Source organism: Gallus gallus, chromosome 1 (genome assembly GCF_016699485.2).
Source record: "Gallus gallus isolate bGalGal1 chromosome 1, bGalGal1.mat.broiler.GRCg7b, whole genome shotgun sequence".
Taxonomy (NCBI): domain Eukaryota; kingdom Metazoa; phylum Chordata; class Aves; order Galliformes; family Phasianidae; genus Gallus; species Gallus gallus.
The window spans coordinates 36436723-36452337 of NC_052532.1; the positions used below are offsets into that span (position 1 = coordinate 36436723).

General features: G+C 40.2%; 1 protein-coding gene and 1 long non-coding RNA gene across 5 annotated transcripts in view; one reads left to right on the plus strand and one right to left on the minus strand.

Annotated features, from left to right (window-relative positions):
• The window catches only part of LGR5 (leucine rich repeat containing G protein-coupled receptor 5), an 85968-nt gene extending 76973 nt beyond the window's left edge, over positions 1 to 8995 (plus strand). For all 4 annotated transcript variants that reach the window (XM_425441.7, XM_040669680.2, XM_046912467.1 and 1 more), the window contains 3 exons: positions 2939 to 3084; positions 4096 to 4179; positions 6725 to 8995. In XM_425441.7, the coding sequence (XP_425441.3) occupies positions 2939 to 3084; positions 4096 to 4179; positions 6725 to 7815 (1321 nt within the window). In that variant the 3' untranslated portion in view covers positions 7816 to 8995. The remainder of the gene's footprint in view (positions 1 to 2938; positions 3085 to 4095; positions 4180 to 6724) is intronic.
• LOC124417663 lies at positions 8314 to 15615 on the minus strand. The gene is made up of 3 exons (XR_006933769.1): positions 15456 to 15615; positions 10987 to 11422; positions 8314 to 9913 (listed from the first exon to the last, which is right to left on the minus strand). It is a non-coding gene; the product is annotated as an uncharacterized LOC124417663 (long non-coding RNA).

Genomic DNA, 15615 nt, shown 5'->3' on the forward strand with positions numbered 1-15615 from the left:
GTACAGATACCATCAGTAAGATAAGCAGTACATAAAAATAAATTCAGACAGTGTTTCTACAGGACTGTAATTTGACAAAGTCCAAATCTAATCACTGACATCAAAAAAGCACCAGGTATAAAAAGGACTGCTTCTGGCACTGTATGGCTGAGAGTTGCCTTTTTTTTTTTTCATGTTAAAAGTAGCTGTTAAATGAAAGGAACTCCTCTGTCACCAAAAGCTGGCACTAATTGCTTTGCATTGCAAAGTATATTTTATGCATTGTGTTCTGGCTTGCAGTCAGTCTGTTCAAATATGCCTTGCACAGAAATTCAGAAGTATTTGCAGGTTTTGGACCTGTGTGTATGACCTAGTAATCCACTGTTTGGGTTTAACAAAAGGTACTTGAAAGTCCTAAAGAGAGGATAAGAAATTGGAATCTTAGTCTTTAACTAAAAACAATTTAAAAGCAGCATTTTTTCTGACCACTTTGTGGAAGTTGTGGAACAACGTCATGTGAGAGGCCCACATTTCCACTTTGTGACAGGCCAGAGGGTAAAAGCCCAACACGATCTGGAAATCTATTCTTGTTAGCCATGCATTAAACACAGCACAGCCAACTGGTCAGAAGAGGGGATTCTCCCACTATATTTAGCGTTAGTACAGCCTCTTCTTGAGTATTGTGTGAAGCTATGGGCTCCACAATACAAGGACATTAAAGTCCTTGGAAACATCCAGAAGAGAGTAACAAAGCAGGTAATAGGGATGGAAGGCATCTCCTGTGAGGAGAGGCTGAGGGCACTGGGCTGCCCAGCCTGGAGGAGAGGAGGCCGAGAGGCGACCTCACTGCTCTCTGCAGCTCCTGAGGAGGGGAAGCAGAGAGAGGTGCCGGGCTCTGCTCCTGGGAACCAATGGCAGAATGGGAATGGCACACAGCTGCCAGGGGAGGGTTGGGCTGGGCAGCAGGAAGCATTTCTGTGCCATGAGGGTGGTCAGACACTGGGAGAGACTTCTTAGTGAGGTGGTAGATGCCTGTCAGTGCTAAAGAGACATTTGGACACTAGCCTCAGTAATGCTCTTTAAATTCCGGTCAGCCCTGAAGTGCTCAGGCAGTTGGACTAGGTGAAAGCTTCTTCCAACTGAATTATTCCATTCTAAAACACATTTGTTTTCATTTCTTGAGCCTAAAACACCCACCAGCTATTTCCACAGCTATATTAATGACTTCAAAAGGTGTAACACCACAAGTTGCAGTGATCACATTGTAGAAATTTCAGTGTTTCCTTTTATAAAGTGTTCTGTGTTGGTTTTTATTTGTTTCTGTTTTTGTCAGCCCAAGTGACTAATTGATGGTCAGTCTAGTAATGTGTAGTAATACTTTATTTAAGAAGAGCTTCTGGGAAAAGTTTACAGAAATATTTAACCAGGATAATCTTCATATTTTAAAAGATCACATGTAGAGAAATGAGTTAGAAATTGAATATTCAAGTAACTCTGATAGCATGAAGTTGCACAATAGAACTTAGTTCTCTTGAACTTTTACTGGAGTACTGAAAAAATAGCTTATGTAATTTTTTATTGGTTACAAGAGTACAGATTATTGTTGCTGATTCCCAACAGAAATATGAGTGTATAGAGTCTGAGTGCCCTCAAATGCACTAATTTGAAATTCACTTTAGAGCTTAGGGTTCGGTTTGTTCCTCTTCAAACTTGCTAGCATGCAAGCTTAAGTCCTGTTGGCATTGGGCGCAATTCACAAACTGATTCTCTTGTAGGCTTTTCAGGGCATTAAATGTTGCTCGGAACATTCATTATATTGATTTACATGACTAATTTGTTGAAAGCAACCTGATAGTAGGATACAATTTTATTTTATTCTTTTTAATTTAAGTCAGAATAACATTTAGTCACATCTTTACCTCTGCAGGTTTATTGGTCTTTTGAAATTAAGGTGAATTGTTAGGTTTCACTATGTTATTACTGGGGATCTGCAAATTAAATATCTCTACTTCCAGTGCATAAAGTGTATCTCAGGAATAGAAGAAGTAGACTTTAGATGTTGTACATATGTAGTTCTTCTGTACTACCCCAGAATTTGCACATCCACAAAGATATGGAGTTGAAAACATACTGGAAATCAGTAATTTTCTGGCAATAGAAAACCTCAGCATCTTTGAAAATTGCTCACCAGTACCCAGTTTTGTGTTAGGAATTCCAATTTTACTAAAGGAGTTAAGAATGACCATCCAGTGTCCTTCAATGTCTGTGCTCATTCCTGTGACAATTAATAAACTAAAAACCTTTTCTTCAGTGACATATATTTTCACATATGCTGCCTTTGTGATTCATTCACCTTTCAGTTTAGAACACTACTTTCTTGGTCTATATACAAAAGGCAGTCTCCTTGTTGCCATTTTACTGTGAAAAGTGTTTGATGTGGAAAGAGATAGATGAAATTTGAATCCAAAAATAGATCTTATTTCCCAAAACTGGAGAAATTCCATTTGGGAAAAGAGAATTTTGTTTTTCCTGTTAGGTAGGTTGGGCACAGTTGTGATCTTTTGGTTTTTTTAAAGAAACCATTAAGAAAGTAACATGGAGAAACCGCTGAGTTACACTGCAAAACTATTAGAAGACAAAATAGAAGTGGAACTCTCAGAGTAACATTCACTCAAGAGCAAATCATGTCTTCTACTTCCATTTCTCCCATGAAAATGTGTAAGAAAATTTCACTGGGCCTTTACTACGAGTACCCTAGAAACCATCTGCATTTCTGGTGGGGGATTCTATCTGTGAATCTTCAGTTTGCATCATCATGATTGATTTTTACCCATAAATATTTTTACTTTCAATTCTGGCTATTTAACCAAGTTCATTTGCACTAACATTAGAGAGCAGTACAATGAAGTAGCCGGTGGTCTCTGCCGGTATCATGGTATATTTCAATGTTCTTCTACAGGGTCATGGAAATGCCATATGCTTATCAGTGCTGTGCCTTTGGAGCTTGCGAGAGCCACTACAAAATCTCCAGCCAATGGAACAAAGATGAGAATAGCAGCACTGATGATTTTCCCAGGAAGGATATTGGGTTGTTACAAATTCAAGGTAATTGTCACCTTTCGTTTTTAAATCTCCCTGAAGGTTGTGATTTTTCATGTGAGCAGCCTGTGATGTTAATCTTATCCAATACTCTTTCACAGTCACAGAGGCAGCCTCTCTCTATCTTGCCTGACAATATATTATTCAAGCGTTCCTATGCTTAGGGAACTCATTTTGTCAGGTTTGCCCTTCAAAAATCTCACTCACTCATCTTGCTGTCCACGTATTAATGTGGGAAGTGAAGTCTTCCCTTTATCTGAGAGACAAGGAAGTGGTGCTGGTATGTAACTCTATAAAATAATTGAGCAGCAAGGACTTAGTTTCTTGCCAGCCTTAGAAGTAGCAGCACTGCCTTCTCTATTCTGCTGCACCCATGCTTCAGAACTTGTGTGGTTACTTAGGTGTAACTGCTGGGTTTTTTTCCTGGCACTTCCTGGGTACAAAGAGAGAATCTGTTCTCCAGAGCAGAAATTTACTTTATTTTTCTCCCCCTTCAGCAAAAGTTCTGTTATTTGACCTGTCATATAAGTGCATACAAACATGTTATGCCAACCTCCTGCTTTCACTGCCATCTCCACTCCTGAAGACTAGTAGATCTCAGAGTTCAGGGCTAGTTCCAGCAAGAACAGAGCCAAGAATACATGGTAGATCAATGACACACAAAGAAACACAAGAGCCTGGGTTTATTTACCCTCTGTTAAATCTTAATAGAGGGGCACAACAGTGGAATTCATATTTTTAACTCCTTCTTACGCAGTTCTCACACTGCAAATAAGGTAATGGAGAAAGCACCTTTCTGAAAGTGATTGTTTTCAGAGAAGTGATGATGCCAACTTTTTAAATAATTCTGAGTACAGTGACTTAGAACCAAGAAAGTGTACATCTGCTCCTGCTTACAGTTTGGCAGGGAGAGAGATGAGAATAGGCCGAAAATACCCAGGACTTTTTTGCAGGTTGTACAAAAAGAAATTTTCCTGAAAAATGCAGTATCAAATCTGAGTATTTTCTCCCCCACAGATGAGCGTGACTTTGAAGATTTTCTTCTCGACTTTGAAGAAGATTTGAAAGCTCATCATTCGGTGCAATGTTCACCTTCTCCAGGTATAGACCTGCCAATAGATGGGAATCTAAGAGCAGTATTACTGGATATTTTAGATGCAATAACGAACTCTGAATCTGAAACTAGGACGGGAACAATATATTTGCAATAACATATTGTACAGGAATACGAAATTCTGCACTGAAGTCCAGAAAACTCAGCAGATACTGAATTCATCTGTGAATGTACCAGAAATTGCACACAGTTCTCTGGCAGATCCTCTCTCTTTTCCCTTTTCAGAGGAACTGGTCCCCTTATCAAGGGGACGAGAAAGCAAAGGTTCTCTTCTGCCAAGGAACAGATAATAGTAGAACAGAATCTTTGCTTGCTCTTTCCTTTGCAAAGCTGAAGTAATTCTTCATTGAGTTATTCTACACTTGAAGTTTTTGAACAACACACAGTTCAGTGTATAGGACATATGAAACACTACAATATTGAAATACACACAGTCCGTCACAGGGAACACCCAACACTGTCATTTTCTTCAGATAGTAATACATACCTGGATTTGCAGTATGAAGGAAAGGTTTTAAAGTTTAAACAATAAAAAGTGATTAAATTGCAAAGCTACAAGCCATGCATTACACTTAAATTTTACCTGAAGATAAGGAAGTATTTGGAATATAAATTCTAGTTTTAGCATCCTGTTCAACAGACATCCTCCATAGTCATTTCATTGTGAAGCATGAACAAAAATCAGCTAGTACTTCAAGACTCACTCCAAGCCAAGATTCCCATATTTCTCTACAGCCTCCTTTGTTGTTGAGTTCACAAAACTCAATTGTCTTCATGATAAGTTGTCACCAGAACAAAGAGAAAATTTAGCTTCCATGCTCATCGTTCAAATGATATCTTACAAACACCTGTAAACTGACATAACAATGGATGCTTTTGCCTACTCGATGGAAACAGTTGTAGTTGTATGGAGTACAACTCAGCAACAGGGGTTGTGTCTTCATGGAGAAGGTGGGTGACTTGCTTTGAGGAAGCATAGCTGACTAGTACCAAGATAAATAATGTTTCTCATGCGTTCATCTTCAGTCACACACTGGACAACCTGGTCTAATGGGTGGCAAAAGGGATTCAAACTAGGTGATCTTTAATGCCCCTTCCAACCTAAGCTATTCTTTGATTTATCTTTACATCTCTAGAATGTGTCATTCTGGACCTGCCATGTCAAACAGTCTACCAAATAATAGTTCTCACTTTCTGCAGTGTTCTTTCCTTACCTGCAGTATACCTTGATAGGCAACTTATGCAGAAAAGTATATCTGAATTGTAAGTCAAAGATTTAGGGATTCCGCTCTGGGGATATTTCTCAAGTGGAGTGGTCCCAGGAAGTCTGTCTGCAGCCAAAATAAAACGTGTCAAATCTTCCATCATGAAAATTCTTCAAGAACCCTGATCTCCTCTAAAAGGTCAGATTTACCATCAGAATCTAAATTGAATCCTCTCAGATCTCACTGCACCTCAATCCAAACTAGTAGATTACAGTGCATTTGTCTTTTGAGGATGGAATATTTAGTACCCATTACTTCAGTGAAAATGCTGGAGATAATGACAGACTTACAGATAGCACCCACATTTTTCTGTCTCAGCAACTTGCCTTTAAGGATCCATTCCAGATTCTTGACAAAAAGGATTAAAAAATTCATCCTGAATTTATTCAGAATTTAGTTGTTTGAAAAGAGATCCCCTATTCTTTCCAGTGCTTCATGTATTAAATTTTTCTTCCTCTTGCATTGGATGTCAAAAAGTAGGTCTGGCCTTTAGCTTTCAAAGGTCAAAGCCATTTGAGTCACCTCGTAGAATCAGTGAGGATGAGAAAAGGAAGAGCAAAGCACTCCTCTGAAAAGACACTGCAAAGGGGTCTTGAACTGTGTAATGACGTGCTGTTAGGCAGCCAAAGCATATCTGTCCATATCCATTACATCAAACTTCACCAGCACTCATTAGCAACTTGTTCTGGTTTAGCGAGAGAGATCTTTTTCAGCTTCACGTCACAGCATTCATTGAAACTACAAACTGGACATTCCGTTCCGTAAGTAAGAAATCTAGTCAGTAGTTTCAGAGGAAAGTTTGGCCTCCAGCTACTAGTTTAACAACAGTAAAATATGTATCCATTTACTAATGCAAGAGGCAAGTCTTCAGGATTTTTCTGGTAAGCTTCCCGTTTCCCCACATGGTGTTCTGCATATATACGAGCCCATAGTTGGTACAAAAGGAAGGTACTGCCGTCCTTTTCTTTCTTGAAGAATTTTTCATGGCAATGTCACTGCACTTGTACTAGTAGATTAAAAACAAACATAAAAAAAAAGAAAAACCTAGAATATTCAGGTTGAGGGACAGACTCATGCAACACGCATATGAGCAGTGCGCCATATATATATATTCTTATTACTCAGAAGAAAGATAAAACATCCAGATCTCCTTTTGGAGTGAAATTCTCTTCTGGGCTATGCTAAGAACAAAGTGAAAAATTAGATTTTACTTTACATGATTTTCCCTTTCTCTCTCTCTCTTTTTTTTTTTTTTTTTTCTTCTCAGGTCCCTTCAAACCATGTGATCATCTGTTTGGTAGCTGGCTTATCAGAATTGGAGTATGGACCATCGTTGGTTTGACCTTCGTTTGCAATGCACTGGTGACAGCTACAGTTTTCAGATCTCCATTGTATATGTCCTCCATAAAGCTTTTGATTGGTCTAATAGGTATTGTAAATGCCTTGATGGGTCTTTCCAGTGGAGTACTGGCTAGCGTGGATGCATCAACTTTTGGTAGCTTTGCTCAGTATGGAGCACAGTGGGAAAGTGGAATTGGTTGCCAAATGACTGGTCTTCTCTCCATTTTTGCTTCAGAAGCTTCCATTTTCCTCCTTACCTTAGCTGCGCTTGAGCGTGCATTCTCTATAAAGCATGCGACAAAGTTTGAAACAAAATCCTCTATTGCTAGTGTAAAAATTGCCATTTTCTTTTGCTTTATTTTGGCACTAGTTATTGCAGTGATACCTCTCCTCACTGGGAGTGAGTATGGGGTTTCTCCACTTTGTTTGCCATTACCATTTGGAGAACCCACTGCTATGGGCTATATGGTAGCACTAGTCTTGCTGAACTCACTTTGTTTCCTGGTAATGACTATTGCTTATACAAAGCTCTACTGCAGTTTAGAAAAGGGAGAACTAGACAATATTTGGGATTGCTCTATGGTCAAACATATAGCCTTGCTGCTTTTTACTAATTGCATTCTTTATTGCCCTGTGGCCTTCTTATCTTTTTCCTCCTTACTAAATCTTACCTTTATCAGCCCAGAAGTGATAAAGTCCATACTGCTGGTGATTGTACCACTGCCTGCGTGTCTAAACCCACTCCTTTATATATTGTTCAATCCACACTTCAAGGAGGACTTGGGAAGTTTGCGAAAGCAAACTTTGTTATGGAGGAGATCAAAACATGCTAGTCTGATCTCTGTGAATTCAGAAGACATAGAAAAACAATCTTGTGACTCAACACAAGCACTGGTAACCTTCACAAGTGCTAGCATATCATATGACATGCCTACCAGCAATTCACTCATGCCATCGTCTTATCAAATGACAGAAAGCTGCAATATTTCATCCGTAGCATTTGTTCCATGTCGCTAGTTTCAGTGGCAGTGCAGAAAATATGTATGTTTACAAAATTTTTTAACCCAAAAGTAAGTATGGGTGTGTGTTTTCAAGCTAGAGATTGCCTCTGAATTACTGTTACATGCATCATAAAACAGATGATGACAAAACTTGCAGCAGGCTGAAAATCCAGTAGTTTAGCCTTCTCAGCCAGTTTCAGAGCTGCTGGAATGAAGAGAAAAACTGAAAGCTGCTGCAGTTTCTGCAGCTGTTTTGATGGCTCCCTTTTAAAGTAGCACTACTCAGAAAAGGCAGTTGGTCAAGAGCAAAAATACTGTGCTGAATTGGTAAGCTTTTTCTTCAACACATCACCTGGCACAGTTTGTTTCATGGGTTGGGTTTTTTTGTTATTTTTTCCTGTTTAATATAATTTGGTCTTAATAGATATTCAGTGCCAAGTCTGTTCTTATAAACATCTGCACATGGCCCTCATTCAGCAAGGTAACTAAGTGGAAGAGTAGTCCTGTTGGAAAACCTAAGGGTTTTTGCAGAGTATACTTCAGTGAAGCTCCATGTTCAACAGATAAAGTTCATTTAATAGTTTAATGGGTTTGGTTTTTCAGAAGTCATCTGACATGACAAAGTATTTTAACTGTGGCAAAATCTACAGAATTATTATATAGTATAAAAGCAGTTAATCAAAATCCTGCTAAGCACTTGAAATGGAATCATAAACGGCAAGCCATTGCTACATGAATATTTTTTTCCTAAGGTTCTGCACAATCTGGTCATGAATTACCAGCGTGCCAATAGAATTACTGTTGATCAAACTGACGGATGAGACACTCATAGAATTTGAAGGTGGGAAATACTACGTAGAAGGTCGTGAATACAAGCAGACTGGTGTGTTGAGTACAAATAAACGACATGAAAGGCACTCACACAAAAACACTGATGTAAGATCATTTGTCCAGGAACGAAAATGATATTCCTGCTCCAGGCATTTCTAGAAAGCCTCTCAAGGTCATTAGTTGAAGATGTGGAGGTCACTGTGTCTTTTTAACTAATGATAGATACGGGAATACAGGAAGGAGTGAAGGTTTTATGATCTGTGTTCTTAGCACTGGTGCAAGCGGGAATATTTCAGACAGTTTTTGTATTCACATGCTGTAAAGAACATTGAGAAATTAAAACATTTGAATGTCACAAATATATTAAAAAAAAAAAAAAAGCTTATCAAATAAGCAGCTTGACCACGGTTTGTAAGTAACTACTTCTGGGAAACAGAAGTTTGAGAGTCAGGAGGAGAAGAATCTGGTAAGATCCTATGGAGGTTGATGCTAGGTATGTATATACAGCATAAAAATAAAGGTGTGAATTGCTGACAGTAACAGTCACTGCCAAGTAGAACAATTTGCCATGGCTTGGAATGAAAACTCTGTCACCGAGTAAGTTCAGATTGGATACATTGCCAAAAAAGGTTTTGGAGCAGCTATTGGAATTCAGGGATGCCTGGTGGCATTAGTTTAGGAGTTGGTTAGATTAGATTAACATAGAGTACCTCTCTTGATTGTAATCTGTTAATACTTTGCTGAATCATGATGTGTACATCTACACATCATGCAATTAGGTGAGAAGACTTCAGACCTTTTCTAAATGTACAGAGTTCCCTTCCTTTGCCCAAAAGACAAGCAGTCTTTGACCTTGGCCAAGCCATCAGAGGACCTTCCAATCCTCTCTTCTTAGAGCTGGCATGTTTTGCTCAAGTGAGCTGATCATTTATGACACAGAAGTGCACAGTTTTGTTAAAAATAGCTCCCTGAGGAGTAACCTTTAATAGCCCAGTAATCACTTCACAGTTAATGGCCACTCAACTTCTAGGTGAATGAGACTAATTTTTGAACATTACCACAGTTAGGCTAGCCCAGTAATTAAGGTAATCAGTTACAGATGGTCGCTGTTGTTCATCTGTTACTGTATATGCAACTTTCTGAGACTCACAGGATGGATTTTCACAGTGAAGACTCTGTTGCCAACAATGGATATGCCTTGGCTTTCTTGTCCGCTCACACTGGCATATTTGCAGTTTTGCAGTTACAGATGGCATCAGTTGACTTTGGCTGACATGTTCATCCTTCAGGAAAAATAAAAAAAAATGAACCAACGCTGAAATTATGTATGATAAAGTCAGCTGAGTACTTATCTGAATCCTTTATCTCTTGTGGGTTTTGAAGCAGTGCAGCATACAGCTGGGGAATGATGCCTGAAACCACTTCGAATTAAACAGAGGATCAGTCAACCATTGCACAATACCTATTATCATGTTTACTTAGCTTTAATTTAACTGGGGTCTGTCTGTGCTGCACTGCTTTATGTCAGTGAAATTCCTTTCAGCTCGCTATATTTAAGAAGTTTGTAAAGTGATTTGAGAATCAAAGTAATGTTATAATTCTAAAGACTAGTTAAAGAAAGCTTCTTTTATCAAAACTTTTTTAGCTTGCAGGAAGTCCTAAAGGCTCCGTGTCTTATTTTTATAAGCATGTTTGAAATATTTTGATCAAATATTTTAAACTTGAAAATTGTTAAAATTCATTTAATAGATTTTAAAGTAAAATGTGTAAATATAGAACTGTATTTATTATTACAGTGAAATGCAACTCCACTATAGGACGTGAGATTAAGCCCTGTACAGTTTCGTATTGATATTTGCTATATTTTCTGCTCAAATATATTACTAAATTCATTATCTGTAAATAATATAATGTAAATGTGTAGTGATTGTAAATAGATGATGTGCTTTCTTTTCTACTGGTGTTCCAAACATATGTCAGTTGTAATAAAATGTGACTACACAGTAAAGAGCATTTAATCAGGGCTTAACACCTCACAACACTGTGTGCATCTTCAGTTAATCCTTCCCAAGTTATTCTAATATTTATACAAACATCTCCAGATGTGCAAAATTCTTGGCCAAGTATGACTACAGGTTGTGTGCTCTCACTATGTACCCTGGGGAGCAAAAAATATTGAAAAACAGTGTTTCATTTCAGCATGGACTGGGTCTTCTATAAAAAAACAGGTTCTACTCCCCACTGTCTGTATCTCAGTGACAACCACTCACGGCTGCCATCTCAGCTCAGACAGTGTGACACAGCATGCACCAAGTCACACAGTGAAGGTACATGGGTTGCCTGGCAGAATTCTGACCTCCGTGGGCCACACGGAACGTGAGGGGATGCTGCACTGGCTGCTGATGTATGCAGGACAGCAAATTCTCCTATATATACATCTTGATTTTCTCTCCAGTGCCGTATGTGGCAGGCAGAGCTGGTAATTCATCTGGCAAAGCTCATCCGATACACAGCAAAGGGGCGGTAGCAGCATCACATACAGGAAGCACAGGGTGCACATGCTCAGGGTAAGTGGACGGTGGGGCACAAAATGTGGGACTCAGCAAGAGCCACACGGCTCAGCTGCACCAGGGGTGGCAGCTCTGCTGGACTAAAGGCAGAGAGCAGCTGAAGGCTCAAGTCATCCTTTAGGTGGTGGCAGTTGCATTCTTGTTAGGAGGGACTGCAGCACAGAACAGGGCTATGTGCTTGTTTTTTCAGAGATTGTAGTGTGGGTCCTTTCTGGGAAGAACCTGAAAGAGATAATGTACCAATGCAGTACAAACACTGGGAAAGCAAGCAACCATTCAGACAGGAATTCAGTCCACATGGGAAGTAACAAACTGCAAAGACAGAAAATTAAAACTATCTCAGTTGCAAGTAGATTTAGGCGGGGAGTGCACAGGTTCTCAGAAAGAATAAGAAAGTCAGAGCATATGGGGTCATCCAGACAGAAAGGGCAGTGAAAAATAAGTACTTCTGATGGGTGAGTTTGGGGACACTCATGTTAAGATGGGGCAGAACCAGCAGTGAGTGGTGATGAGAGAGCATTCATTACCCATAGGGGGAAAAAATCAGACACATGGCAGAGCACAGGGGAGTGCACAACTCAGGGAGGAAAGGGGGCTTTAATATACAGGAGGCAAACAGGAGCAGAATTTGATGGGATGTTAAGAACAGCAGAGTTTTGTGATGGATGAAGAGCTCAGGATTAATATAAAAGATGGAAACAGTGGTTTCCATCCTCATGATGGCTGAGGAGACTGAAACCATAAGAAAAAACAGGCAGTGCAGCCTGTTTTCACATGCACTTACGTGCTCCAGACAGTATCAGAGCTGGGGGTCGTGTGGGGGAAGAAGGAAGGTGTGCTATTTGAGGAAGAAAACACTGCATCATGATCACACTCTCTCCTGTGAGAGACAGAAACCACGGAGAAAGAATGGGATGGTTTGATGAAACCTTTGATGGAGAATGGAAAAAGGGTTATCAAAGTTGTATGTTCTGGAATGCAGAAGATGGACTTTATGGCCTTATTTGTCAAACAGCAAGCAGTAGGGCCTGTGGTCAACTTCAGTTTTCTGGTAATCTGTGAGCACGCATGAGCACGGATGACTTCTTCCTTCAAACACTTGTGCCTCAGAAGTGTCACCACCAGTAACAGCTGAAGGAGAGCTTACCACAGTCTCAGGTGACAAGTTATTTATGTAGCAGGTAAATCATGCCACCTGTTCCCTATGGCACACTGGATCCAATGCCAACTGTTACTTAGGAACTCAGAAAGTCCTCAGGGAAGATACAAATTTGGCCAAAGAAGAACTGGTCAAACACATGAGTAAAAGCCATAAGGAAGAGGGGATCATCTGTTGTGACAGGGTGCTCCCTCCTCCCCTTCTTTGTCCCAACTGTCTTCTTTGGCCTGGCCTTCCACATGAGGCTTGCAGAGAAAGACGTTGAGCAGCAGTACTGGTAACATTCTCATTAAGACAGATTAATGACCACAAATCTCTCTCAAACTGAAAGATCTGATACCTGGTTCAACAGCCAAAGCCCCACTGAGAACGGTCCTAAAAACAACCTATGATTAAGTCAGTTGTTTTACACCATGAACAACGAGCAGCCTGAGAGTCCCTTGAGCTCTCCTGCACAGCAGAAGAGGAGGAGATCCTGAAGGATCTACCCTCGAGCAGGGACACCTCTCGTGGTCATGCCTGCACAGAGATCCCTTACATCTTGACGTCAAGGCACCATGCCAATAAAGATCCTCAGTAAGTGACTGTTTAAGCTTTGTTAGCTCTGCTAAGATTGCTGTGCGCATAGATTGATTGTGCACATATGGTCCCTTCGGCACAAACCATTGACCAAATCTGGGATTAGGAGTGGATTCAGACACACCTGGGCTCCTTACCTCTGCAGCTCAAGGAGTTTAGAAAGCAAGGAGGTCCACTCTGAACTTTGTGACTCAAGAGGAGGGATCCTCTATGTGTGTGTTTAACACTTCCCTCTATGCAGTAAATAGGCAAGTGTATCCAGCCATCTCACATCTTGCTAAGTTGCTGTTAAATCACTACATTATATTATATCAATAAATATATTCCTGCTTCTCTCTTATGAGTGAAGTGCATAGTGTAGACATTTCCATTTGCAGCACCTACAAGAAAAGCAGAAGGCCAGGGATAAAGGCCATGCTTTAGCTTTTAATGGAGGAGAAGCCCGGAGAACAGCCTTTGGTAACCTCATAGTTGTTCTTGGTCTCAAATTAAGACCCACTCTTTGTGCAGTCCTTGCTGCTTCTGCTCCAAGCTCACATTCTGGCCCACTGACCTGCATATAGAAGCCAGCAAGAGAGCTGAGGCTGCACCAAGTCAAACTGTCTCCTATCTGTATCCTCTGTAAAAGGAATTTCAACATTGGGCACCAGTTATTTCCTCTGGCTGTTGAATGAGACACTGCCACAACAATAATCTCATTATCAGGCATTTTTCTCTCATCAGTGTAGGTCACTGTATGAAAGTTAAAGACTTGTTGAAAACCTCATCAGTCAACCAGTTAAGGAAAATCTTAAATTGTTTTTTAGCAAAATTAACATGCATCCTCCAGGAAAGCACTGGAAGTCACAAAAGCAGAGATAAAGGAGTAAGAGCATGAATACAGGAAGGCTAACAATGAAAGATCTGAACTAGGATCACAGCTGCAACAACGTTGTTAGGAAATCTTTTGCAGATCTGTGGGGCATAGTAATTGCACAAAAGCTCAGGTGCTGCAGGAGATCACAGCCCTCAGTCTCCAGAAGTGCTGCACCCTTCCACCAGCAAAGTACTGGAACAGCATCTCCACCAACCACAATAATCAACCCGTGTTCTCTTTCAGTAGTGTGCCAACAATAATTCTGCAAGGGATGAATTTATCACTCTCCAACAATGTTATTGTTAAAAGTAATGGGATGTTATTGTGCATTATTGAAACTAAGCTCAGGAAATTGATTCAACATATATCTGTCTTTTCTAGAACAGAATCCCAGCTCTAAGAGACTTGAATTTTTAGAGAAGAATGCAGATTTACCCATGCTAATAAATAAGTAAAGAAGGAGGAGTTCCATCTCTCCATACCTAACACAAACATGCTGGAAAGGAAAGCCAGTATCAACATTAAGAACATCTTGTTAACATAACGAGAATCACAGACTGCTGCTCCAGTGAGTCTAGAGACGTAGGAAACATGAGTATATTCCTTCCATAAAACAATTTGTTGTGGCATAGATAAAATTATCTAAGGATCCAATCTCAGCCATAGTTAAAAACAAACATTAGGAATATTCCTCTTGAGAGCTGGCCCACAGCCAGGAATTCTAAAAAACTCAGTTACAGACAAAGAGTCCACTCAGAATCCCCATTTAATCTTTTCACAGGTGGCAGCATTTTCCACTTGTCAAGCAAAAAAGAAATGCCTTCATTAGCAAGGGGAAAAAACTGTCCATCTGTGGGACTAAAGACTTCCACTAAGTATTGTGTGTGCACATATCAGGGGTCTTCAACTGGCTTTGAAAGTCTCAGGACTGCAAAACTAATACTTGATGGAAGTTTCAAACATCTCCTTTTTCATCTGGAGTCATTCTTGATATGTAATCATTGTTTTGACAGGTGTCCACAGTTACTAATTTTGTTCCATGCATAATGAGAACTCAGTCTCTCTATCTATAGATTTCAGTGCAGTTATCATCAGCATTTCCAATTAACAAACTTTTTCCTTGAGGAAGAAGCTCTCCCAGTCTTCTGTAGGAAGAAACATAGTCTATTTTGAAATCCTCCCAGGCCTCTTTTTCTTGTTAGCTATGAATATGAAATCCAGAAGGTTTCATGTAGTTGAGGAATGAATTCTGGGATCTGAAATTGATCTGAAGTCTGCAGTGGTAACAAGTGCCTCAGCACTTCCTTCCCTGAACACAGTCATCGGACAGCAAACAGAAGAGGAGCCAAAACCATTGCTCCAGGGAGTACACAAGAGTAATGGATAAGGGGATATCTAAACCATGGCATACCAACCAAGTGGAATAGCCAGCAATCAGCATCTTAATTCCTCAAGTGAGAAGATAATTATTTGATTTGATTAAATGAATCATAGAGTCACAGAATCATTAAGCTTGGAAAAGGTCATCTAGTCCAACCATCAACCCAGCACCACCATGCCCACTAACCATGTCCCTCAGAGCCTTCTCTTTGCTGACAGAGGTGGAGCACCTACTCAGAAGGCATAAACTCCCTGCCCCCAAGTGGCCTCCTTCCCCTCACCTCACAGCTCTCCCAGGTCCTTGCTGTCCTCATGGGCTGTGAGCAGAGAGCCCAGCACCATCTCTGGCCCTTCAGCTGTGACCACAGCTGGCTGCATTCCAAGGACGTGTCCCGCTAACAGCACCAGCCCTGAGACACTGAGAGGGAGCTCTTTGTGTCT